General features: G+C 39.1%; 1 protein-coding gene across 4 annotated transcripts in view; it reads right to left on the bottom strand.

Annotated features, from left to right (window-relative positions):
• Window positions 1–5,755: 5,755 nt before the first annotated feature.
• Window positions 5,756–25,335, bottom strand: part of tjap1 (tight junction associated protein 1 (peripheral)) — a 183,770-nt gene continuing 164,190 nt past the window's right edge. For all 4 annotated transcript variants that reach the window (XM_067422605.1, XM_067422603.1, XM_067422601.1 and 1 more), the window contains 3 exons: window positions 21,512–21,619; window positions 19,343–19,426; window positions 5,756–9,800 (listed from right to left, as the gene is read on the bottom strand). In XM_067422605.1, the coding sequence (XP_067278706.1) occupies window positions 8,364–9,800; window positions 19,343–19,426; window positions 21,512–21,619 (1,629 nt within the window). In that variant the 3' untranslated portion in view covers window positions 5,756–8,363. The remainder of the gene's footprint in view (window positions 9,801–19,342; window positions 19,427–21,511; window positions 21,620–25,335) is intronic.

Here is a 25,335-nt window from a genome sequence, read left to right as displayed (position 1 = left end):
CAGAATTATTGTCGCCAGCGTTGTTCTTTTTAACATGTCAAAGATGTATTGTGAAGAGGGAGATGATGTCGAAGAAGAGGCTCAAGAAGCAGAAGCAGAAGAGGCTCATGAAGAAAATCAACAAGATTTTCAACGGGCTGGATTTGTTGTCAGAGATGCCGTCGTAAATGCATTCTTTAATTAGTTTAGCTAGTAGCCTATGGACAATAGTCATAAATATAAATAAATGAAATATAAATAAATAAATCATAAATAAATAAATACAAAACCTGTCAGATCTGTCATAAAAAAATATTCGTCAATTGATGTGCATTTTATTTTTCCTTCACTTTGTAGCTGCATTAGTTTGTTATTAAGAATGAAGTTGTAAAGGTCTTGATTTTCTCTAATTGCAGTTTTGTCTTCTGTAGGTTAATGTCTCTTTGCAGTTTTTCTCTTGTCGCGGCTGGAGAGGATATTTGCGTCTTTCTGCAATTCACAAGTGTTTTGAAGGAATAATGAAAAAAATCTAAAAATTACATCGAGGCTGTTCTAAGTAAAATTAACAATAGACTAAAATAATTGTTAACAAAAAGCAATAAAACCTCACTTTGCTGCATGATTTGGCGTGCTGCTGGCACTCTGCCGGCAAGGGCGCCGTAAAGGGGTGGAAGGTTAGGACGATTCTAAGGGCCCAGACTGATTTAGGGCCCAGAAGAGCAGACCCCCTTTTTCTTTTCTTATTTATTTTCTCTTTTTTATGCATACATTAAATGTGCTTGGGCCCCTCATGCAGTAAATGTGTATTTTGTCCGTTTTGACCATAGATTTTATATTTAAAAAACGAATTTCAAAATGTCAGTCACAACCTTCTCCCCCCTCCCTCACAATGGTTCATTCCACCTGCGCGGTCCGCGCTAGCGTGAGCTCTTGGTTATTGCACTTGCTATGATGAAGCGCAGACAGTGACACACGCAGGTATGTCACATCAAAAGTCGGGGCATCAAAAACGGAAAGAAGGAAAGAGAAGACAGAGAACGACGAAGTCTACAGTATGTCACACAGTTTTTCAAAAAGAAAGGCAGCTTGCCCTATTCCTCTAACGTTATTCCAAAACTTTCAGAGTTAGCCTACTTATTTTTGTTGCTACATGACCTGCTTTTATCTAGCTAAAATAATTACTGAATTATAATTTACATCCAACAATACATCTCTGATGTGCTGTCTCCGGGTTATCATGTCTCGTAGACACAGATGGCTGCTGCACACCCTTCTCCCACGCCCCCCGTCCCCGTCTCAAATGAACAAGGTGAGCCTGAGCGCGAAACTTTACGAAGATTGAAGCCTCTAAACACGTCTTATCTACTGTGTTCGCCACATGATGATAAACAAAAAGTAATCTACACGCTTCAAAAATTACAAAATCAGTTTGCCATGTTCTGTCACGTGACAGTGCTGCTGATCGATACTGTCTTACTTGATGTTCTTAAATCAGCACTAGGTAACTTTTCAACCTTCATAATATATTTTCAAGACTCTTGTGATGATACATCGACTTCCAATAGGTTGAATGAGTAATACCAAGACACACCTGGCATTACTCCTGGTGTGTCTTGATTTTGAGCCCTTTTGGCCTAGCTAGTTTTATTCCTTTACTGATTTAATTATGGGTTAGTTCTAGCTGATGTTTCCTGATTGAGCAGGTGGACCCAGCTAAAGCTTGTTCATGTAAAATATATGTCAATATGTGTACAATATGTTCTGTTGTGCTTGCAATTGCAATTGAGATAATAAATGTTCTCCCTTTTATGTAAATAAGTACATCTTTCTATATTTTTTTCTTGTTTTTGTAGGCTTTGTACTCATCTTTAGACATTTTAACTATGCAATGTGCTAAATATCTTTTTTAAAGTATACAGGCCATGTTTATTGGGTTAAATTTTATCTGTAAAAATTGTAGGGGGCCCAGAAATTTTGTTTTCCATAGGGCCCAGAATTTCTGGCGGCACCCCTGTCTGCCGGTGTTGAAGCTGATTTTTGCTGAGAAGGTCTAACGTGTGAAACAAATAACGTTACCAAGCATATTTTATTTTGTCGTGATCTTCAAATCGTTTATCCTCAGCAGTGATCATTTTTATTTGATTTAAGACAATAATGTTCTCTCACTCCGTGTAATATTCCTCTTGTTGAATCTCAGCTGCACTCTCTAACCCGCCAGCGTAGCGTGTCTATGGCAACAATAGAATTTTATAACGGTAAAACCTGGGTCGCAGTCGTGAAACACTTAGCGGCGTCCCTTACCTAAGAGAACCGTTTAAGGGATTATATGCAACACCCTTAAATCATTCCCTTAGATAAGGGGAAATCACGCCTTAAGTATCATACTTAAGGGAAAAACTTAAGGTGTTTTATGCAACCGGGCACAGGTGTGGTGGTGTGGGTGAGTTTAAGGGTAGAGTTAGGGACAGGTGTGGTGGTGTGGGTAAAGTTAAGGACAGGTGTGGTGGTGTGGGTAAAGTTAAGGACAGGTGTGGTGGTGTGGGTAAAGTTAAGGACAGGTGTGGTGGTGTGGGTGAGTTTAAGGGTAGAGTTAGGGACAGGTGTGGGTGAGTTTAAGGGTAGAGTTAGGGACAGGTGTGGTGGTGTGGGTAAAGTTAAGGACAGGTGTGGTGGTGTGGGTGAGTTTAAGGGTAAAGTTAGGGTCAGGTGTGGTGGTGTGGGTGAGTTTAAGGGTAAAGTTAGGGACAGGTGTGGTGGTGTGGGTGAGTTTAAGGGTAAAGTTAGGGTCAGGTGTGGTGGTATGGGTGAGTTTAAGGGTAAAGTTAGGGACAGGTGTGGTGGTGTGGGTGAGTTTAAGGGTAAAGTTAGGGTCAGGTGTGGTGGTGTGGGTGAGTTTAAGGGTAAAGTTAGGGTCAGGTGTGGTGGTGTGGGTGAGTTTAAGGGTAGAGTTAGGGTCAGGTGTGGTGGTGTGGGTGAGTTTAAGGGTAAAGTTAGGGTCAGGTGTGGTGGTGTGGGTCAGTTTAAGGGTAGGGTGTAAGGGAAGTGTCAACTGTGTAATTACAAATGTAACTACAGAAATTATTTACAGACGTAATTACATGCAGGTATTTTTAAATGTAAGTACTATGTATAACATGTATGTACACAATAATAGTTGCATTGTAACACAATTTTAAATTATAATGTTAGTACATAGTTTTTAAGGCCACCTAATAAAGTGGGTCCCAAATTGTTATTTTAATTGTTAGTACGTAATTGTTAATGTTAAATAGGTAGTAGTTAATGAACCTTAATATAAAATGGGTACCGTGTTTTTTTTCAAGTCTCAAGGTGTTAATTTAAGCAGTCATGCTGGAAGCTGTCAGACAAAACACCAGATAATTCTTGTTAGCTGTTGGCATGCTTTACTGACCCCAATTAGTGCTTGTAATTGTTTTGACAATTAAAATGAAGGTTTGTTAGCACACTGTTGCTAGATGCTTTAATCCTCCACTTCATAAGCACTGGAGCCTCTTGACCAGCAGTGGGCACTCCAACATCAGCTCCACGGGTACAGCGAATCACATGACACCCAAAACACACAGCCACCAATCACAGAAGGGCCTGGAAGTGCACAGGTCAAACCGGTTGTTTAAAATAGTTTTATTTGTTTTAAAATATACATCAGTTTACAAATTCAGAAAATAAAATAATTCCAGTCTTAAGCATTGTTTTTTTTAGGGGGAAATTAATCTGCGCATGGTACATCTACACATCCATGGAAGCTTTACCTGATCAAGTAAAACTCAAAATAAACTTGGAGGAACTGCATGAAGAGGACAAAAGCACCATGTTACTACAGTTACACACATTTAAGACCGGTAGACAAGGTATGTGGAGTATACGCACCAGAAATCTGCCTGAAGAATTCAGAGGACAGACAGTAAAATCACACACATCAGATTGTGGGAGCCAACACACTCCACATTAAATTGTTTTTTGCACCCTAAGAATATCCCCTCACAATCACGAGACATCCCACCACCACATTAAAGCATCAGGACAGTGAGATTTGGAGTTTCACAGTCCTATATCAAACTTCAGAAACAACAAAAGAGGTTAAATTAAAATAATCTAAGTAAAGTCAGTACAAACAGCAAAGCTAAAGATATCCTGATTTCTGATTACTTGTAGAATGGCAAGGACAACTAACAACTTGCTTTCGTAATATTACACATTTTCGAGGAAAGCAGGATATTCACTGATAAAATGTAGGGCAGAACTTGATTTTATCTATCAGGAATTGATCGGATCGATACCAGAATATAAACTGAATGAGAGCTTGTTGAATCGATGCTTAAACCCGGGCTTAGCCGATGGCTACTGGTTAACATGATCATCAGTAAATGAAAGAAAGCCATTGTAAAGAGGGAGCGAGTGATTACATTTTGATGAAAGATTACCAAGACGGGGTCAATTTTCACAAGTCAATAACAGTCTAATTTCAGCATCAGCTTGACTTGACATTTTAAATCTTGTTGATGTATACATGAAAGTTGGTCTACTGATGTATAAAAACGTTCATATATCAGATCAAAGCAAACGTGTGCAGATTGCACACCGTCTTAAAGGTTAAAGAGAGGATAACGTGAATAGAAAATGTTTTTCCGTCACAGAGACGTCAGCTTTTGGAAGATAACCTTGACTCGGTTTTGTTAATTCTTTAGATTTCTCAGTAAAGATGTTGTAGGACTTGCGCACAGCACGCCCGAGAGTCACCTTGGATTAAATAAGATGTGTGCAATTAAATTTGAGTTATTAAAGTTGCATGAGAGCAGAAGAGAAAGGCCCATTTATACACTCAGTGTATTATTACACAAATCCTGACCATTATCATGTCTTTTGTGTGTGTTTATATGCACGACCTGGGGCCCGTGTAACATCTGATGAGACTGAATTATTTAAGGGCGTCCGTTTCCACATGCAAGAACACGACAGACCGTACTCCATCTCTTTAAAGCATCACAGAACTATTTTAGAACATGATAAAATATGAATTATTCAGCACTTCAATTAATCATGGGCTATTAGTGGTACTCCCATACACTGCGAAGAAAGATTGATAACTACATAACTACATACGAAGAGACCAAAGTGTAAGATGAAGAGTAAGTGTGGACTTTCGATGGCACATTCTGCCCTTCACTTGAGGAGCATGAAGCTGAATTATTCACTGCGACGAGTGCTGTGGCAGACCGGCTACGAGGCGAATATATGGTGAACGTGATTTCACCGAGTGCATGTTTCTGGATCAACATCTTTGTTGCTCCTGGAACAACATTCCAATCAACCAATCAGATTAGAGGGACACGTTTACAGTTTATGTCAAGTTTAGGCTTACAACCGAGGTTAGGTTCTTCTACATCAGTGTTATTCACCCATCATTCCCCTCTGATTTTAGGGTTATGTGTAGGGTTAGGCCAGGGGTGTCTCGAGCTCTACTGCCGTGTTTAGCTCCAACTTTCCTCAACACACCTACCTTAAAGGTTTATTTTTCTCCATCATGCCCTGATGGAGTTTTGGTTCCTTTGGTCGCCTTTGGCTTGGCTTTCTCAGTTGGAGACACTAAAATTATGATCCAAGTTATTCAATTAAATATACAAATAAAATTAATTAATTAGGTCTTATTTAATTCTATAAACCATAATACTAATCTGCCAACATTGTTGCTATATGATAGATAGAGATGAGCTGGTAACATCACTGTTTTCTCCAGAACGACTGTACAGCCAAATTTGTTGCAGTATTGTCCTGTTTAACACTGTGAAGCTGCTTTGAAACAATCGTCATTGTAAAAGCGATATATAAATAAAGCTGATTGATTGATTGATTGATTTCTAATATGCCTACTAAGAGCTTGATTAGCTGTTCAGATGCGTTTCATTGGGGTTGGAGCTAAACTTTGCAGGACACAGGCCTTCCAGGAGCAGGGTTGGACACCCTGGGTTAGGGATAGGGAATGTTTTTTCAGGATCAACAAAATATGCTGATTCAGGAACACCATGATGATTGTGAATATGTACAGCAAGGGTCTTGTTTTCCTTTCAGTAACACTGTTAAAACGTAATACATGGTGTTGTCCATTCTGATTGGCTGATATGTTCAGAAAAAAAAGACAAACCTAAAAAGTGCTCAACATACTCCTAAGCAGTAGGGTAAATGTCTCAAGTCAGTCAGGGGTAAAGGTATTCCGTGTCCAATTACTTCAAAATACAAAGTACAATACTGCATGAGGTACAGCACGTGACCCAGGGTGGGACTTCTGGATCATGACCAGTCAAGAGACTATAAACGTGTAAATAAAAGAACACAAAGCAAGCAGCTCTTAAAAAGGCAACACAGAGTTTTAATCGTCTCTAAAATATATTCACCAAAACAAAAGAAGGAGGATGATGCATCTGAAAATATCTGAGAAAAGCTGATAAATGTTAAAATGCAATTTGAACAAGGCTTGAAATGAAATGACTGAAATTTAAGACTGGAACAAAGAGAACAGAACATAACTGGTATCTGCTGGACAGACTGATCATCCATAATCAAGAGAATTCAGATTTCCACACAAATATACACACAGAAAAACACACTAAATGATGGCGGGATGCACATTCCCCTTACAATACAGCAGTGTGATTAGTTAACGGATAATAAGGAACCGAAGAAAATGGATGCTACATAAAGATGATTACATTCGTTAAGATCAAAACATGGCTTTCTTTAAAATCAGGGTTTAAAAAAACAGAATAAGTTTGTGTCACTCTAACAAACAAAGGCATGTTTCTGGCTGAAATCTGCTTTTTAGCTCACCGGTTTTTTCCTGTCTACTGTACGCAATGTTATTTAGAAGTCAGTTGTGTCATCATAGCAGACAGAATGCTTCGCTATGGTTCAAGTTTTTGTGGTTTGACAGTACTATATGCATAGTTTTTTTTCCTAATATATATATATGCCCTCTGAATGGCAATTTGTGCCAAGGGGATGCATTTATACACCTCTCAAATGGAGGACATGAAATACCAATGACATCCAAATGTTTCAGAACTTGCTTACTTGCAAAATATCTTAATCTTAAATACTGACCTTTGAAAAGTGTTCCAGATTTAATAATTAAAATGCCAAATACAGCACTGTTTGGGTTGCTTTATCATTGTATTACAGTGTAATAACTAATGTGTAATAATGTAAGAGACTGCATATCTACGACAGGATTCAGTAACCGCGCACTTCTGCAAGTGCTTAACTGATTTGAGGGGAGTAATGGGACACTTCAGACCAGCAAAAGACAAATAAATACACACAAAAAAACCCTAACCCTAACTATTTTCTTAAAATCATAATCAGTTTTAAATATCATTAGTCAAACAAAACAGGTGACAATCAGGAAGTATTTCCAGGTCATTGAAACACATACTGTGAATACATCAAAATCCTTTCATAATTCGTGTTGTTTATTAAAGTACAAAAACTGTCCTTAGGTTGGATGTTGAAATACAGTGGTAGATCAATGAAGAGAGGAAACTGAACATTTGAGGTGAAGGATCCTCTCAGTTTATGATGACTAAAAGTGGACTAAAGGAGCAAGATCTTTTTAAAGGGTGATGGAGAGCCCCCTCTGTCAGAGCAAGGGTTAGGCACTGAAAATTGACAAGAGACTCCCATGGATTACATTTATCCTGCTTCAACCAGCAGAATGCCTGACACAGTGGTATCTGTGAAGCTGTGGCCATTTGGTACCAATCCCATCTCCCACAACAAAGGGATTGTACTGGGATACTGGATTGATATCCTTATCTGGCTTAGAAAACTCTCTCCCGACGGCAAAAGTAAATGTCAAAACATCCATTACTTGAGATGCTCCTTGTCTGCACAGTGCCACAGGGACCAATCCTAATGCGGCTCAATCTTGTCCCCTCTGAAGAACTCTTTCTCTAACTAAAGTGTGATTGTATGGCTATGTCCTGCTGTTGCCCATTCAATCATGACACATCAAACAGAAGCAAGTCTTGGACTGATGAAAAATCACCTTAAATCAGACTATGACATTCTTGTACGATCCCTGAAACACTGTCCACTCGCTAGCCGGACCGATTGAAGTTGCAGTCGGCACTTTACCACTGATTCCATCAATACCATTGGTTGCACAGATAAGAGCCTCAAAGAGAGGACAGAAGAGTTACAATAATGCCTCAGCAGCAGTGTGATCTGGGATAACTACAGCCAGGCTGATTTGATCCCTTCAGCTCGTTGTGTGCTGCTATGACTAGTGATTGCTAGTAAGACAAAGAGCACTCAAGGTAAAAAATAAAAAAAGACCAAAAAAAAAAAGACAAGAAAATAGCCTGGAAGTCTCAGTCCAGCAGATTTCCATGCTCTTGGGCTCTGGTGAGGCTGTCTTTACGGTGCAAGTGATGAACCCCCATCCTCTTGGGACTCTTTAGAGGTCTTGTGGAGCCAGTCCGAGGGGGCTGGTCTGTATGATCCTCGAGGGAAGCGAGGACCTTTGAGCCAATGACAGGAAAGTCCTGAGGAAGGATATCCCGTTCCTCAGCCGAACTTCCCGCAGAGCCCGCATCTTCAGCAAACTCTTGACGCTTGGCAGAAGCTGGACTGCTCTCAATGGTGACCATAGTGTCACCGCTAGCACCATCATTGTCAAGTGGATCAAGGGCCATCAGTAGGCGTTCACCCTCTTCCTGGGAAAATTCACCTCCGTACTGTGTCTTTTTTGTACGGAGGTCCGCCAAGCTGCTGGTGTCTGTATCCAAACTGGACTCTCTACTTGCCGTCCAGCTCTGGGCTGAGGAACCCTCTTCGCCGTCGGAGTAAGCACCTCTCAGAGCACCTTCTCCTGGTTTTCCATTGTGACGACTTTGGAGATCTTTCACCGTTTCACTGCTGAAGGACGTACGGTTGACAAGGGAGCCTTCTGAAGATGGTGCCATTTTTTCTACAAACATACGCTGCCAGTTGGCCAGCAGGTCCTCCTCCGAACTACCAGAGCTGGCAAAGGCGCTAGGGGGCTGAGGGGGACTGCTAAAGGGACTCGAGTGGCTGGAGAGAGTATCCGTAGCATCCATCTGTGGAGGTGTACGCTGGTGAGAAGCATGCCCTCCGCCGGAAGATGAGGAGGTCCCAGACCGCCAACCCCCCTCAGATACAGCAGGGCTATTGGGGACGGTGCGCTGGCGGTCAGCTGCCTCCTCTTCGTTCTGAACCAGACTGAGAGAAATGGCCTGACGAGTGGCATAGGTGCAATTGGGCAGTGGGCTGTTCTTGGGGATCTTGACTTTGTCATCTGAAGAGAACTCGATCACTTTGCGACCAGGGTAGAGCGGGTTTGGTGGAGGAGGAGCTGGGTAAGGATTCAACTTTTCAAAAGAGGGGGCTGCCCCGTCTTCTCCTGTCGGACCATCTAGGCTTCCCTGGCTTCGGCACATGCCATTTACATGCTGCTGATCAGAACCAGCTCCTGCAGGAGGCCTGGCATGAACAGGACCGCCATTCTCGTGGCCTCCGCCACCATCTTGCGGTCCTGTCATGTCCACGTGCACAAACACATCTTCAGCCACTGGCCGACCTGCACTGCTGCTTGACTGGGCCGAGTTGAGCACCAGTGGCTCCGGCTTCTCAAGAACACGAGCAATCACCGAAGTGGGCACGACGTCTGCAGGAGTCAGGCTTAGAGTGTCAGGATCCTGGGACTGAGCTCCCTGAGAACCCGGAGTCTTGTTGGGCAAGCTGCTCTTCATGTGCTTGTTCACCATGTCCTGTAGCTCATACGGCAACTGCAAAACATTAGAGAGATGATAAACACACAGACAAACGAGACAAGGGAAAAAATTTCAGCTGTATTGCTTTCAACCACTTTGTAAAAAAATAATATCATGCATAGAAATATAAACAGATCCTGAAAAAAAAGAAAGAAAAAAAAGAGAGAACTTTATTATTACCATTAACATGCATTCAAATGGCCTCATTTTGAATAGACTCACTAGTGATTCAAAGTCCTTAAAACATGACTGCATATTTCTTACTTGGAACACTTAAGTCGAAATATGAGAATGTTTCCACGTTTTTTCTTCATTCAATAAACGCAAACGTGGTTAGGGATAGTCAAGATGCAAAAAGGACAATAAAGGGGAAAAAATTATGTGCTCCAAAAACGTTTGAGATACACAATCCGTTCAAAAGTTGAAATGTTTTACAAATAAGTCTCTTCTGCTCACCAAGGCTGCATTTATTAAATTAAACACAAAAGCAGTAATATTGTGAAATATTATTTTTACAATTTAAAATAACGCTTTCTGTGTGAATATATAGTATAATGTAATTTTATTCTTGGCATGCAAAGCTGAATTTTCAACATCATCATCCTTCAGAAATCATTCTAATATGATGATTTGATGCTCAATAAACATTTATTATTATTAGGGGCCAAGCACCGAAGGTGCGGAGGCACCTATTCTTAGATTTCAAGTGACGTCACACAGTGGCGCGGCCGCCATTTGTAGGACTGAATTGCAACATGCGTCTATCTGCTGTGCTGTGGGCTGTGACAACAGGAAATAAAATAAACATGGATTAACGTTGTAAAATACCCACAAAAACCCTGAGCGTCGTCAGAAATACTTTGCTCTTTTTCTGCTAACTTTTAACAATTATTTATAATAATAAAGTACTAAAATGAGACCGCAAAAACATCGTCGGCAGAATTAACGGCAAATAATATTTCGTTATGGTTACTGACAGGTGCAATATTTAAACATTTAAAACAATATCAAATACAAGTGAACAGATCAGCCAAGTGAGAACAGAATTAAGTTTCACTTTTGTTATTAACTTTAAGGACGGACTGAAGGAGCTCATGCAATCATTAAGACAAATGCATGTTGAATCCAATAGACATGCATCCGATTTCACCGCTTACATTCGGTAGTCGGTATACATAGCCGACTGTGTTTACTATTATATTTTTGGCATACATTTATGATTATTTTACCCGTTCAAGTGCAAGCCATGCTTCCTGTGTTTGCGCTATTGATGAAGCGCCATATGCCGCACAGTAAACAGTAAATCTAATCACCATACAGGCAAAACGTTTTTTCTTCAAGAATGAAAGAAGTGGCATCGATGTGTTGCTGTAAAACTGCAACAACAAAAAAGCGCAAATAGGCTACCTTCCATAAACACAGACTTTACACAGAAAGAAAAATAGCTACTTACTCCAACCTACGGTGAAGTCATTAACAACGTTTAAACACACATTTTGTTGATTAATCATGTTTGGCAACGTTATTCTCTAAGGTTAAATATTCAACGGTTATAGTAGGGTAGGCTACATGAAAAATGCACCGTGTGACCGCACGTCAATACATGCTGCTTTCAATAGGATGTGAGTGAAATGGAAATAGCGATCTAAATTTTGGGGTGGCACCCAGGGTGGCCTGTCAAATGTCAAGGTGTCCAGTGCCACCCGCTCCGCCACTGGGTGGTCAGCAGTGCATTTGGCAGTAAATAAGGATCTAATCCTAAAGATAAGTATCTATTTTCTTTAAGTATCTAAATACCGTTGCTATTGACGTTTCATCAGTGGTGAGATGTGCTATTTTGGCGTGTAAAATCTTTCCGATCATAGATATAGCCTACATAATAATGTAATCATGTAACTATTATGTACATCTCGTTCAGATGGGTCTGTCTGCGGTCTGCACCCATGAATAGAAACCGTTCTCGCATTTTTTTCTTCCGCCATGGACGCCTATGGCAGCCCATTGAACTGTTTGCAGGAAAGTTAACGATTTGACATTCTGATAGAGGGCAGTCCCAACATTAAATGCACCAATTTTGGTGTCTAACTCAATCCCACTAGCGCCACCACCTGTCCAAAGTTTCACTCATGTTTATGCTAATAACTTTTGAACCTTAAGGGCTAGAAACAAAATATATTTTTTCCTCAGATTTCTATGCTCCAGCCAATCCGATAGCACCCTATCACGTCATTTCCGTCATTATATATTTCCCGCCATTTTGAATTTCCCCAAAAAAACTACTTTTGCGAACTCGTCCTAGTTATTATTATTACTGTCAATGTTAATAGTTGTGTACAATGATTCTTTGAAGTTTTCATTTATTTGAAATATAAAGCCTTTGTAACATAATACACTTCCATTCAAAAGTTTTGGGTTAGTAGAAAAAAATCTCTCTCTCTCTCTCTCTCTCTCTCTCTCTCTCTCTCTCTCTCTCTCTCTCTCTATATATATATATATATATATACACACATATATATATATATATACACACACACATACATATATATATATATATATATATATATATATATATATATATATATATATATGGAAAGTAATTACAGAAATTAATACTTTTATTCAGCAAGGAAGCATTAAATTGCCATTAAAGTGACAGTATAGACATTTATAATGTTACAGAAGATTAATTTATAATAAATGCTAGGCATTTGAACTTTTTATTCAGCAAATAATCCTGAAAAAAATGTACACAGCGGTGTTCAACATCGAAAATAATGATAGTAATAATCCTAAATGTTTCTTGAGCAGCAAATTAGAATGATCATCACATTAGAATGATTTCTGAAGGGTCAAGGGTCAGGGTCATGTAAAAATTTAAAATATATTCAAATAAAATATAATGATTTTAAATTGTAATAATATTTCACAATATTACAGATTTTTTTTTATTTTTAATCAAATAAATGCAGGCTTGGTAAGCATAAGAGACTACTTTTAATTAAAATTAAAAAAAAAAAAAACAACAACATACAGATCCCAAATTTTGGAGGCAGTGTACGTTTGAAAAAACATAAGGATGAGAATCTCCTTTATTGAGAGAACTATGCCTTTAATTTTGTGTAGCTCATTACTTTTTTTTGGGACCACCATTGTTTCTCTGAGATCTACGTAGCTTTTACGTTGCATTACACAGCACATTTTGTGATCGAATCCTCTCTTGCAAGTTATCTTAAAAGGTCCAATTTCACCAATATGTACTCAACGAATATTTGGATGGGAATAGGATGTTCAATGAGGCCTATCTACCATACTGCACCACTGAAGGCTATCTCAGTCATGATCAAGAACAGCAGAAAATAGCCTCTTCATTTAACCACCCAATGTCTGCTCGCCCTGATGCGAGAAAGAAGAATAAAGAGTAAAAAGCTCACCTCAAATTAGATTATTACCGAAGAGGGGGGACAGACAGAGAAAGAGAGAGAGAGACTAAAAGAAAAAAGGCAGGTGATGAGGCCTTTATTTCCTTCTGTAGTGTGGGACGATTTAGCGAAGCCAAGCTAGGTCATTGATTTGTGGAAAAAAAAAGCCAGGGAAAATCAGTGATCACACAGCCCTGCTCAGCTTTATGTTGTAACGATCCTGCGGGGCGGCAAATACCCAAAAAGCCCTTACTTCCTCTCGGTGCGAGGGCACGGGAGATTCGATCCGTCCAGACCCCACTCCCAAGCATGACCCCTTCATGGCCGACTAGCTTAGAAATCTACATGACGCTCCCTAAATCAATTGTCCCAGGGGCCAGAGTACATGTGTATCCCATGACCACTGAAGCATCACATGCGAGTGTGGGAAATCAGATGTTACACACAGTGCTACAATCCTCTGGTCACCAATGAATGCAAAACAAATTTCTCTCACAGAAAATCAGGAAAATAATGTTTAAAGGCCGGTCAATCTTAGCCAAAAGAACGGTCAGTATGGACTGGTCTTTATCCTGTAAGCAGGGCCCTATGATTTCCGTGCGGAATCCAGTCATAAAAATTGAATTTACTGTATTACGGGGAATTTCATATATTTCTTTTGTTATGAATAAATAAAGCAGGTCAGTCCACTTAAATCAAATTGAGATATTTGCTGTGTCCCAATTCGCCTACTTATAGTAAAGTAGGCGAATATAGTAGGCCAAACATTTTACTACGTCCTAAAAGTATGTACTATTTTTGTAAAGACAAAGTAGATACTTTTGAGTGTGTAGCAGAAAAGTATGCAAGCTTCGGGACATACTACATCGGTACTACTACCTCCACATTCAGTTTAATCTCCTACCGTATCGGAGAGAAATGTTGCCGCTCGTTGATCTGCCATGTGTGGGTCTTTGTGGGTCAGAGACTCTTCTCATGTGTTTGCAGTTTAAATATAAAGACGCATTTAAAAGTTAACGGCCAAACGTGTCATTACAAAAGGTCACAATGCTGCAGCAGGTGAAATATAATGTGGACAACACTGAATAAATATATTTTTGTCAGGTTAAATATTGATAGTTATTCATTCAAACCCCTTTATCTAAAGCTCTCTACTTAACCGTCGGACTCACACATCCGTCAGGTTTGTAGTTTTTTTAATGCTTTTTATTTGCGTTTGTAGTTCTAATCGAACCCTCGTCACATTCGCAATGGGTTGTGGGTAATATCAGCCGTTAGAGTGCACATCGATCCGTACTTTGAATTCGGATCTGGAAATAGTAAACCATCCGGGTATCTTTGGAATACTCTTTTCAGCATACTACGATTTGGGACATACTAGTTCTATTTTTGAATACTATTTAGTATGGATAGTATGCGAATTGGGACGCAGAGATAGACTAGTGTCTGTGAATATTAAACCGCAATATTATCTCTTAAAGTCACTTCATCAGCATTTTACCATTGCATTTGAGAAAAAAATATTGTCATAAAGCTTTGTTGTGCAGCACTTTGTTTAAAAAAAATTGGTTAATTTCATATGATTAAAAGATTAATTAAATTAATGTTTCATGCCTTAATTTGATTGGCAGGGAAATTAAAACACACAAACAGAATTTCTGGGGGAAAAAGAAAAAAGATTCATTGTTGTTTTTACTAATTCAATAATTAGACATAATTTGAATATTCAAATTTAATTGAACCATTAAAATGGAATGAAGAAAACTTAAAACAGGAAACACCAAATTTAGTTAAAAAAAATAAATACAAAAATATAATGCATTTAATTGGGTATTAAACGTCATTTTGTTAAACTTAAAAAAAAAAAACATTAAATTGTATACGTTTCAATGAATTAGACAAGCTTTTGTATGACTCAAATTTAATTTAACCCTTAAAGAAAAAATGGAATCCAAAAAAAATAAATGGTAAAAATGGAATTTGGAAAAATAAAAAGGGCCTTTCAGAGAGCCTTACGTAAGACAAAAGTCTGACTTAGATTATACATAATGTCAAGATGCCTAAAATACACTAAACATACTAATTTATATACGACTGGAGACTTCCATAACCATAATCATCTTTCTTTCATTTAGATCTGCTAAAGCTTGTGGCATTATAGTCTTTATATTCCTAAGCTTCCCTAACAAAGAGAAGCCATAATTCTTCTCATTTAGCAGTGACCTACACATAACAAAGACTGCATGCCAATTACCGAGCATTATTTCCATGTTTAGCTAAAGATAGAGAACTGCTACATAAGAGCTTCTCAGTTTGCCAGCACTGGACTGAAGCATAATGGCTCTCAGGTTCTCAAAACACTTCTAAAGCGGTGAGAGAATACACAAGTGGCCTGTTTGATGCATATGTACTGCAGATCAGTTTGACGTTCGTTTGGAGAATTTTACAAATGGTGCTTTACAAGTGGATGCTTTAAAACAGTGGCTTCATGTTAGCAGTAGCAGAATGAAAACAGGTAATGGCTTGGGCTCAACTGAGTCTTAAAATAACCGATGGAGTAGTCTGTGATCTCTGCTTACAGAGTAATGAATGACAGAGATCATGAGAGCAGGGCAAGAGGATAATCTGGACAGTGAATCAAATATCTTCTAAAATTACCATGTCTCCAGTGAATTCACTTTATCAGCTCTCAAAGAGAGATCACAATTCAGTCGCTGCAGTCAATTCACTAAATTAAGGGTGAAGAAAGATCTTTTGGAAAAAATCTCCTCTGTAAGTTGAATACGGAAGGCGGCCCGCCAGAAGCTAGATATTGTACTTTATGTGTTAAATACGGGTTATTTTTCTTACAAAAACCCATCGACTCGCTTCACAAGGCCTGTGTGGAGTATGTTTATAATGGATCATTTTTTGGGCTTCAATTTTTGTGCTGACATTCACTTCCATTATAAAGCTTGGAAGAGTCAGGACTTTTTTAATAAAACTGATTTTATTCGTCTGAAAGAAGAATGTCATACACACCTACACACTCTTAGAAGAAAAGGTTCTATATAGAACCCTTCTTAAGTGCCAAAGGGGGTCTTGTCATTATAGAACCTTTTAGCATAAATAGTTTTTTTGGAGATGAGTAAAGAACCCTATGAACCTAATGAAGTGTACTCAACTCCAAAGAACCTTTTGCTAAAAGGTTCTATAATGACAAGAAAGACCCCCTTTGGCACTTAAAAAGGGTTCTGTATAGAACCTTTTAGCGGTTCCATATACGCGTCAATAGAACTGTTTAAGGAGTGTAGGATGACTTGAGGGCGAGTAAACCTTGGGCTATCCCTTCAAATTGGCTCAGAAAACGCTCATTCTATCTTTCAGCACAATCCCATTAAAATACCTAAATATGAAGAAACAGGCGCTCGAGTTAAAGTGCCCCTATTGTGCTATTTTAAAGGTTCTTACATTTTTTTTGGAAGCCTCATTCAAAAGCCTTACAAGCATCCAAGGTCAAAAAAAACACAAACACATTTTCTCATAATATAATAAATAGCACATCACCTCATTTCTTAGTTTCGGAGTCTGAAATTGGTTCATTCAAAGATTAAATCCCTCCCTTTCAGAGAGCTTACTCTGCTCTGATTGGTCTTTGGACGGCTCAGTCTGTTGTGATTGGTCTACCACTTACAGTGTCGGAAACGTAACTCATATTAACGCCTATTTAGCTCTTCCTCAGCGCTTGTTTTACACTGATACGAACAGTACCAATGCCATTGGTTTTATTATATCAATTCCAGTCCTCACTCAATCCAAAGGGGATTTTCTTTCTCAAAAGAAAACATCCAAATGTTTTCTATGGGTGAAAGATCTGGACTGCAGGCTGGCCATTTCAGTATCCGGATCCTTCTTCTACGCAGCCATGATGTTGTAATTGATGCAGTATGTGGTCTGGTATTGTCATGTTGGAAACTGCAAGGTCTTCCCTGAAAGAGACAACGTCTGGATGGGAGCATATGTTGTTCTAGAACTGGGATATACCTATTAGCATTGATGGTGCCTTTCCAGATGTGTAAGCTGCCCATGCCACACACACTCATGCAACCCCATACCATCAGAGAGGCAGGCTTCTGAACTGAGCGCTGATAACATCTTGAGTTGTCCTTGTCCTCTTTAGTCCAGATGACATAGCGTCCTAGTTTCCCAAAAAGAACTTCAAATTTTGATTCGTCTGACCACAGAACAGTTTTCCACTTTGCCACAGTATTCCTGAGCCCGTGTTGTGATTTCCATTACAGTATCATTCCTGTATGTGATGCAGTGTCGTCTAAGGGCCCGAAGATCACGGGCATCCAGTATGGTTTTCCGGCCTTGACCCTTACACACAGAGATTGTTCCAGATTCTCTTAATCTTTGGATGATATCATACACTGTAGATGATAACTTAAAAATCTTTGCAATTTTTCTCTGAGAAACTCCTTTCTGATATTGCTCCACTATTTTTCACCGCAGCATTGGGGGAATTGGTGATCCTCTGCCCATCTTGACTTCTGAGAGACACTGCCACTCAGAGGCTCTTTTTATACCCAATCATGTTGCCAATTGACCTAATAAATTGCAAATTGTACATTTAACTTTTCCGGCCTCTTATTGCTACCTGTCCCAACTTTTTGGGAATGTGTATCTCTCATGAAATCCAAAATGAGATGATATTTGGCATGACATTTGAAAATCACTTTCAACATTTGATATGTTATCTATATTCCATTGTGAATAAAATATAAGGTTATGAGATTTGTAAATTATTGTATTCCTTTTTTATTCACAATTTGTAGTGCCCCAACTTTTTGGGAATCGGGTTTGTACATTGTTATGTACGTTTATAACAGGAAGCGAGACTGGAATTGCTGACGACTCGTTTTAGAGGTCTGAGATCTAGACTGGCATTTTACATTTACAAACAGCTATATTACAAACGGCATGAAAAATAATATTCGAAAAAGAATAATAGGGGCACTTTAATGCATTTGAAACAAGACTCTTTTTATTCAGCAAGTGGTTCAAATAACAAAATACAGCTCTGGAAAAAAATAAGAGACCACTTAACATTGAGAAATCAATGTTAAGTGGTCTCTTAATTTTTTCCAGAGTTGTATCTAGCCTTTTTAATGCAACTGACTAAAAAAAAAAATGTATGATCAGAGACTAGACTAGTCCAAGCAGTTTATGCAACCGGCCCCAGACTGAACGCTGTTTGCAATATAGATCAACAAGGACAGACAGCGTGATAGATGGGTTTAATGTAGAGAGCAGGCCACAGGTGATAATGTTTTGATGTGTTCAATACCCATATGCCCATGAGGTCAAGCTGTCTTATCATACCTCTCTGTTCTTGTAAACACAGAGCTGTCCATCAGCCTGATATCTGCCTGATTTTCCCCCACGGACAGACACAAAGGCCAAACAGACGGATGTGTCTGGAGTTTGGCACCTTGTCAATACGGTGCCTTTTCTCTGCCAGCGAGACCATCCGTATCCAAAGAGCAGCCGTGTCTCGCAGCATGACTGCCCTAACAGACACTCGTCATGCTAAACGCGGCCATAAAGCACATCATGCAGACATGGCTTTTTTCTTTTAAAAAAACCCTCTCCCTCTCTCTATTCTCTTGGTCTCTTTCTCTTCATCTCTCTCTCTGACTATTCCTCTCTGATCCCAGTCCGTAAAATCAGAGGTCCAATGTCCATAACAAAAAAGTCACTGGGCAATCGTGTGCACACTCTCTCTCTCTCTCTCACCACCATCCACGAGTGTCACTGCGGAGTGTAAAACACATTCAGACTCCAACAAGTCCTCTGCTGCAGGGGTAGTAGCCAAAAAATTAAATTGTGTCAATTTTCTCCTCATGTCGTTCCAAATCAGTTTTGTTTATTTCATCCGAAAACTCAAAAGAAGACGTTGAGCAGAATGTCTGCGCTAACACACAAACACTGATTTTGGTCTGCTTCGCAAACAAAGCTATTGCATGGCAACATTCACAAGGCTTTAAAAACGACATGAGTTGAGTAAAATGACAGAACTACAATTTTTGGTGAATATGCGGGAGGGGATGTGTCTTAAACTAGAAAAACCTATGAGGAACAGATCCTTTTACTTACGTCAGCAAACTTGTGGTTCCTGAAATGCGATTTATTGCACTTCAACAGCTGCACAGCCAAATTACAATCCTGCCGATAACGTTCCTGCATGAGGAGAGAAAACGGAAGTGTCAGGCAATCAGATATGAGACGCACCAGAGTCATCAACGTCACCTTTTTGGAGTGACACTTTAAACTGAACAGATAATCTCAGTTACGAAAGCAGTATCTGTCAAAAGTTTAGAAACACCTGGCTGATTGCATGATTCACAACATCATTAGGAATCTGTTGAGGCTTATAGTTTAAAATTAGTTTTGTAAATGAATATAAACTGTGCCTAAGAATACAGTCAAACTAAAATGTATTCAGACACATTATCAGTTTATTCGCTATAGTTTAGAAAATAATACAATGATAGAAGAAAAGTAATAAAATATGACAAGACCTCAAGAGTTGAATTGTCAGAACAAATTCATCTTGATAATGTCTGATAACTTTGATAGGACGGTATGTAATGGATTAAAATCAACCAATCAGCTGTTAAATGCAAGTACACGATTAGATAATACCAATTTAGCTCAACCAATGACCAAGCAATGCTTCATTTTGTTCAGTCTGTGGTGTCAAAGGTCGAAATAGCAATTAAGGAAAAAAACACTGAAGCAAAACACGCTCAGGTCAAAGTGTCCCAAATTTGTATTAATTTCACTGGTAGTCACTGTATAAAGAATTTTTGTGTAAAATATGTCACAGTTTATTTTGCTATCCTCACTTACATAAATTAACTAGTGTCCTGCACACACTAGTGAAAAAAATATCTGATATTGAGTAATTTTTGATTTGACTGTGTGTGTGTGAGTATATCTATATATAAAAACCTTTCCATGAACCGATCAAACAATTTTATTTTTTTGTTGTTTCTCTTGTTTAATTTTTAGTCAATTTATTCCTGATTAAATATTTTAGAGTTTGGCATAACTAGTAAAATATAGATTCATATAGATTGTAAAATATATACAGGTCCTTCTCAAAAAAATTGTATATTGTGATAAAGTTAATTATTTTCCATAATGTTCTGATAAAAATTAAACTTTCATATATTTTAGATTCATTGCACCCCAACTGAAATATTTCAGGTCTTTTATTGTTTTAATACTGATGATTTTGGCACACAGCTCATGAAAACCCAAAAATCTCAAAAAATTAGCATATCATGAAAAGGTTCTCTAAACGAGCTATTAACCTAATCATCTGAATCAACTAATTAACTCTAAACACCTGCAAAAGATTCCTGAGGCTTTTAAAAACTCCCAGCCTGGTTCATTACTCAAAACCGCAATCATGGGTCAGACTGCCGACCTGACTGCTGTCCAGAAGGCCATCAAGTGCAGGATGAGTGTCGAAGAACCAAACTATCCGAGATCAAACCAAATCGTCAACAGTCAAATCCAGCTAACTGAGTTAGCGACGTATGAAGAACAGGCCCTTGTTCTGTACAAAAACCTTTCACTGACAATTTGCAAATAAAACAAGGAAAATGGCACCCAGGGTTGCAGTCTTCAGGATTTATGACCCAAAAAAAAGCTTATAAAGGGTGAAAAAAAATCCTTCCGACATCCCCCTCTGAGGAATGAGCGATGATTGATGTGTGCTCTGTCTGTCTATGGAGATGAAGCGCTCCGTTTAAACGCCACGAACAGACGGCTATCCGTTTCTCCAGTGCTATAATTAGTTCCCTGTGGCACCGTTTCATACACGCGGTGTAATAAAGGCACATTTCAGGACTACCTGCTTTGTTATTCCTCATGGAATAACACTGTCAGAATACTGTCAGCTAATTCACAGTCCTGTGTCAATTACTTGAATGCTAAGAGTGCTTATATAATGTGAATCCAATTTCTTTGTACAAATAAGTTTTCCCATGAAACCAGCGCCACAGATAGTATTTAGAAATGCTGGTCTAGTGTGCAGTGGATGAGCGGTGTTGTTTATGCGTTCCCCAGTAAAGCTCCATAAGCCAGACATCATTTCAGGAATCTGACAGTCGACTTCTGTGAAAACTCAGCACAGATCCTCCTCATGCAACTTTCAATTTTCAGCTCCAGTAGTTATCAATCCCAGCTCTGACAACTCTAGTCCAAAGCGTGCCACAAACACAAACACACACAAAGCTCTGATATTGCACGTACATTCAGTTCCTCCAGCTTGTCGATAGTATTTTTGGCGTCCACGAGTTTATTTGTGAGCTCCACAATCTCTTGATCCATGGTTTTCTTGTCTCTTTCCACTTTACGGAGCTGTGAGGAGAAAAAGGACATGTGAAATTAAATGTAAAAGGTCTCACACGATGTTAAACTTTTCTCTTATAAACAATGGTAACCAGTGGCCTTTAGACAAAACAAATCTTTTCCTTCAGTCATGGGTTCCCTGACATGGCACCGGCTGCAAAGAAAAAGTCATCCAAAGAGCCTGGGAATGTGGCTGAGGTGCATCCCATGAGAAAACAAAGATGATAAGGAGTCATAATCACTTTGCTGAATCTCATGGCAAAAATAAGCATCACAGTCTCTCGATGTGTCTCCTCCTCTGTGTCTCCAATATTTCTGTGCAATTTTGATAAACCAGCTTTTTTTTGCTTTTAAACTCATATGCTCGTTTTTTTGTCTACATTGATCTTTTCGTAAACAGCAGTCCACAGTGACCACATCTCCTCTCTATAACAGAGATCTTTTGTAATTAAGAGTTGTTGACCTAACCAGCCGTGGCGGCGAAACGGTTTCTATTTCTGCGACGTTGCAGCTGGAACGACAAAAACAACACAAAACATGGCAATGATAATCTCAGGTAGTGTTTATGCGCTTTATTTAATGTTAAAAGCGTGTAATGTGACTGAATATCATTTAGTGCTCCAAGCTCTGTACTAAAAGCAACAATGGATAATTCACCTCAGATCTTGAAACTAAACAAAATGGAAACAAGTTTGAATGGGAACGTTCAAACTGTGAACAAACAAGTGTATTCGATGACAAAGATTGTTTTAGTAACTCAGAATGTATTTATGTAATATTTGTGAATTTGATTATCAAACGTTACTTATCCATTTCCTTGCGAGTGCCGTCACGATTAATCTCTGCTGCCGTGCGCTTGCCGCGAGAGCCCGCCCACACGCTGTTCTGATTGGCTGTGGTTTTTGATTGATTTGTCACATCTCGTAGTTGCGTCGCGTCTGGTGTGGACAGACAAATTTATGGAAAGCCAAGAGGGCCAAAAACACGTGAATTTTAACATGCATTTAACGTTTTAAATACGCATTAAATACGAGTTAAAATTCACACGTTTTTGGCAGTCTTGGTTTTCCATACAAGTTGCTTGTCACTCGACACTTATCGCGTCGTGTCTAGTTAGGACACGGTGTCAGGCTTCAACAAGAAACGACAACTTAAAAAGTACCACCACAGTAGTCCACATACCATTCAAAACCCTTGGTTAAAGGGAAAGTCCACCCAAAAATGAAAATTCTGTCATAATTTACTCACCCTTAAGCTGTTTTCAGCTGTATTAATTTCTTTCTTCTGCTCAACACAAGTCAATAAGTCCATCAACTGTTTGGTTACCCATATTCTTTAAAATATCATCTTTTGTGTTCAGCAGAAAAAAGAGATTCATACATGTTTGGAACCATTTGAGAGAGAGTCAATGACAATTTTTATTTTTGGTGAACTATCCCTTTAATGTTTTTTGGTCTCTTATGCTATACAGGTCCTTCTCAAATAATTAGCATATTGTGATAAAGTTCATTATTTTCCATAATGTAATTATAAAAATTTAACTTTCATATATTTTAGATTCATTGCACACCAACTGAAATATTTCAGGTCTTTTATTGTTTTAATACTGATGATTTTGGCAAACAGCTCATGAAAACCCAAAATCTCAAAGAATTAGCATATTTCATCCGACCAATACAAGAAAAGTGTTTTTAATACAAAAAAAGTCAACCTTCAAATAATTATGTTCAGTTATGTGCTCAATACTTGGTTGGGAATCCTTTTGCAGAAATGACTGCTTCACTGCGGCGTGGCATGGAGGCGATCAGCCTGTGGCACTGCTGAGGTGTTCTGGAGGCCCAGGATGCTTCGATAGCGGCCTTAAGCTCATCCAGAGTGTTGGGTCTTCCATCTCTCAACTTTCTCTTCACAATATCCCACAGATTCTCTATGGGGTTCAGGTCAGGAGAGTTGGCAGGCCAATTGAGCACAGTAATACCATGGTCAGTAAACCATTTACCAGTGGTTTTGGCACTGTGAGCAGGTGTCAGGTCGTGCTGAAAAACCAAATCTTCATCTCCATAAAGCTTTTCAGCAGATGGAAGCATGAAGTGCTCCAAAGTCTCCTGAAAGCGAGCTGCATTGATCCTGCCCTTGATAAAACACAGTGGACCAACACCAGCAGCTGACATGGCGCCCCAGACCATCACTGACTGTGGGTACTTGACACTGGACTTCAGGCATTTTGGCATTTCCTTCTCCCCAGTCTTCCTCCAGACTCTGGCACCTTGATTTCCGAATGACATGCACAATTTGCTTTCATCCGAAAAAAGTACTTTGGACCACTGAGCAACAGTCCAGTGCTGCTTCTCTGTAGCCCAAAAGTGTCTTGACCTGGGGAATGCGGCACCTGTAGCCCATTTCCTGCACACGCCTGTGCACGGTGGCTCTGGATGTTTCTACTCCAGACTCAGTCCACTGCTTCCGCAGGTCCCCCAAGGTCTGGAATCGGTCCTTCTCCACAATCTTCCTCAGGGTCCGGTCACCTCTTCTCGTTGTGCAGCGTTTTTTGCCACACTTTTTCCTTCCCACAGACTTCCCACTGAGGTGCCTTGATACAGCACTCTGGGATCAGCCTATTCGTTCAGAAATGTATTTCTGTGTCTCACCCTCTCGCTTGAGGGTGTCAATGATGGCCTTCTGGACCGCAGTCAGGTCGGCAGTCTTACCCATGATTGCGGTTTTGAGTAATGAACCAGGCTGGGAGTTTTTAAAAGCCTCAGGAATCTTTTGCAGGTGTTTAGAGTTAATTAGTTGATTCAGATGATTAGGTTAATGGCTCGTTTAGAGAACCTTTTCATGATATGCTAATTTTTTAGATAGAAATTTTGGGTTTTCATGAGCTGTATGCCAAAATCATCAGTATTAAAACAATAAAAGACCTGAAATATTTCAGTTGGTATGCAATGAATCTTAAATATATGAAAGTTTAATTTTTATAATTACATTATGGAAAATAATGCACTTTATCACAATATGCTATTTTTTTTAGAAGGACCTGTATTATCTATACTATAGGAGTGTAACAGTACACATAAGTCATGGTTCGGTACACACCACGGTTTTGGGGTCACGGTTCGATACGAGTGCGGTCCAACAGGAAAATATAACAAATCCACAATGGTAGGTTTCTTTTTTTTCTTCATTTATTTATTTTGAACAGACAGTAGTGCAAATTAGTAGGGCATTTAGTCCCCTCGTTGGTGCAGTACAGACTCCTTTAGTGTATTAAACACTAAGCAGTAAACCGAACACACTCTTTCATATTTTGTAGGGTTGATAAAAAACGAATGTTATTTGGTCACAATCATCCACAAAACTGAAAAGCAGCTTTTGTGTTATAAAAGTACAAAATAAATAGATTTATGAAAATTATATTTTTTGCACTTTTCTTTGAGTGTTCATTAACATGCGTTGACAATGGCGGATGCACAAAGTTCACTATTACAAGAAATTACTGAATGATGAGTGATAAGGAGAAAGAGAGCTCGACCTTCACGAGGAGACAGCGAGTGAAGCGGCACCGGAGGCCACCCATTTCCAGGACACGGCCATTTATTTTTCTCAATATAACAGCGGGAACAACTAAAAATTAGATACATCGGTTTCCCAAAATCTAAGCATTTTTTTCACAATCAGGTATCGGTTTTGTAATATCGGATTCACCGATAAATGGACGTTTTGAG

This window comes from Pseudorasbora parva, chromosome 17, assembly GCF_024679245.1.
Source record: "Pseudorasbora parva isolate DD20220531a chromosome 17, ASM2467924v1, whole genome shotgun sequence".
NCBI classification, from domain to species: Eukaryota; Metazoa; Chordata; class Actinopteri; order Cypriniformes; family Gobionidae; genus Pseudorasbora; species Pseudorasbora parva.
Note: the sequence above shows the minus strand (reverse complement) of the source record. Positions and strands in the feature narration are given on the sequence as shown.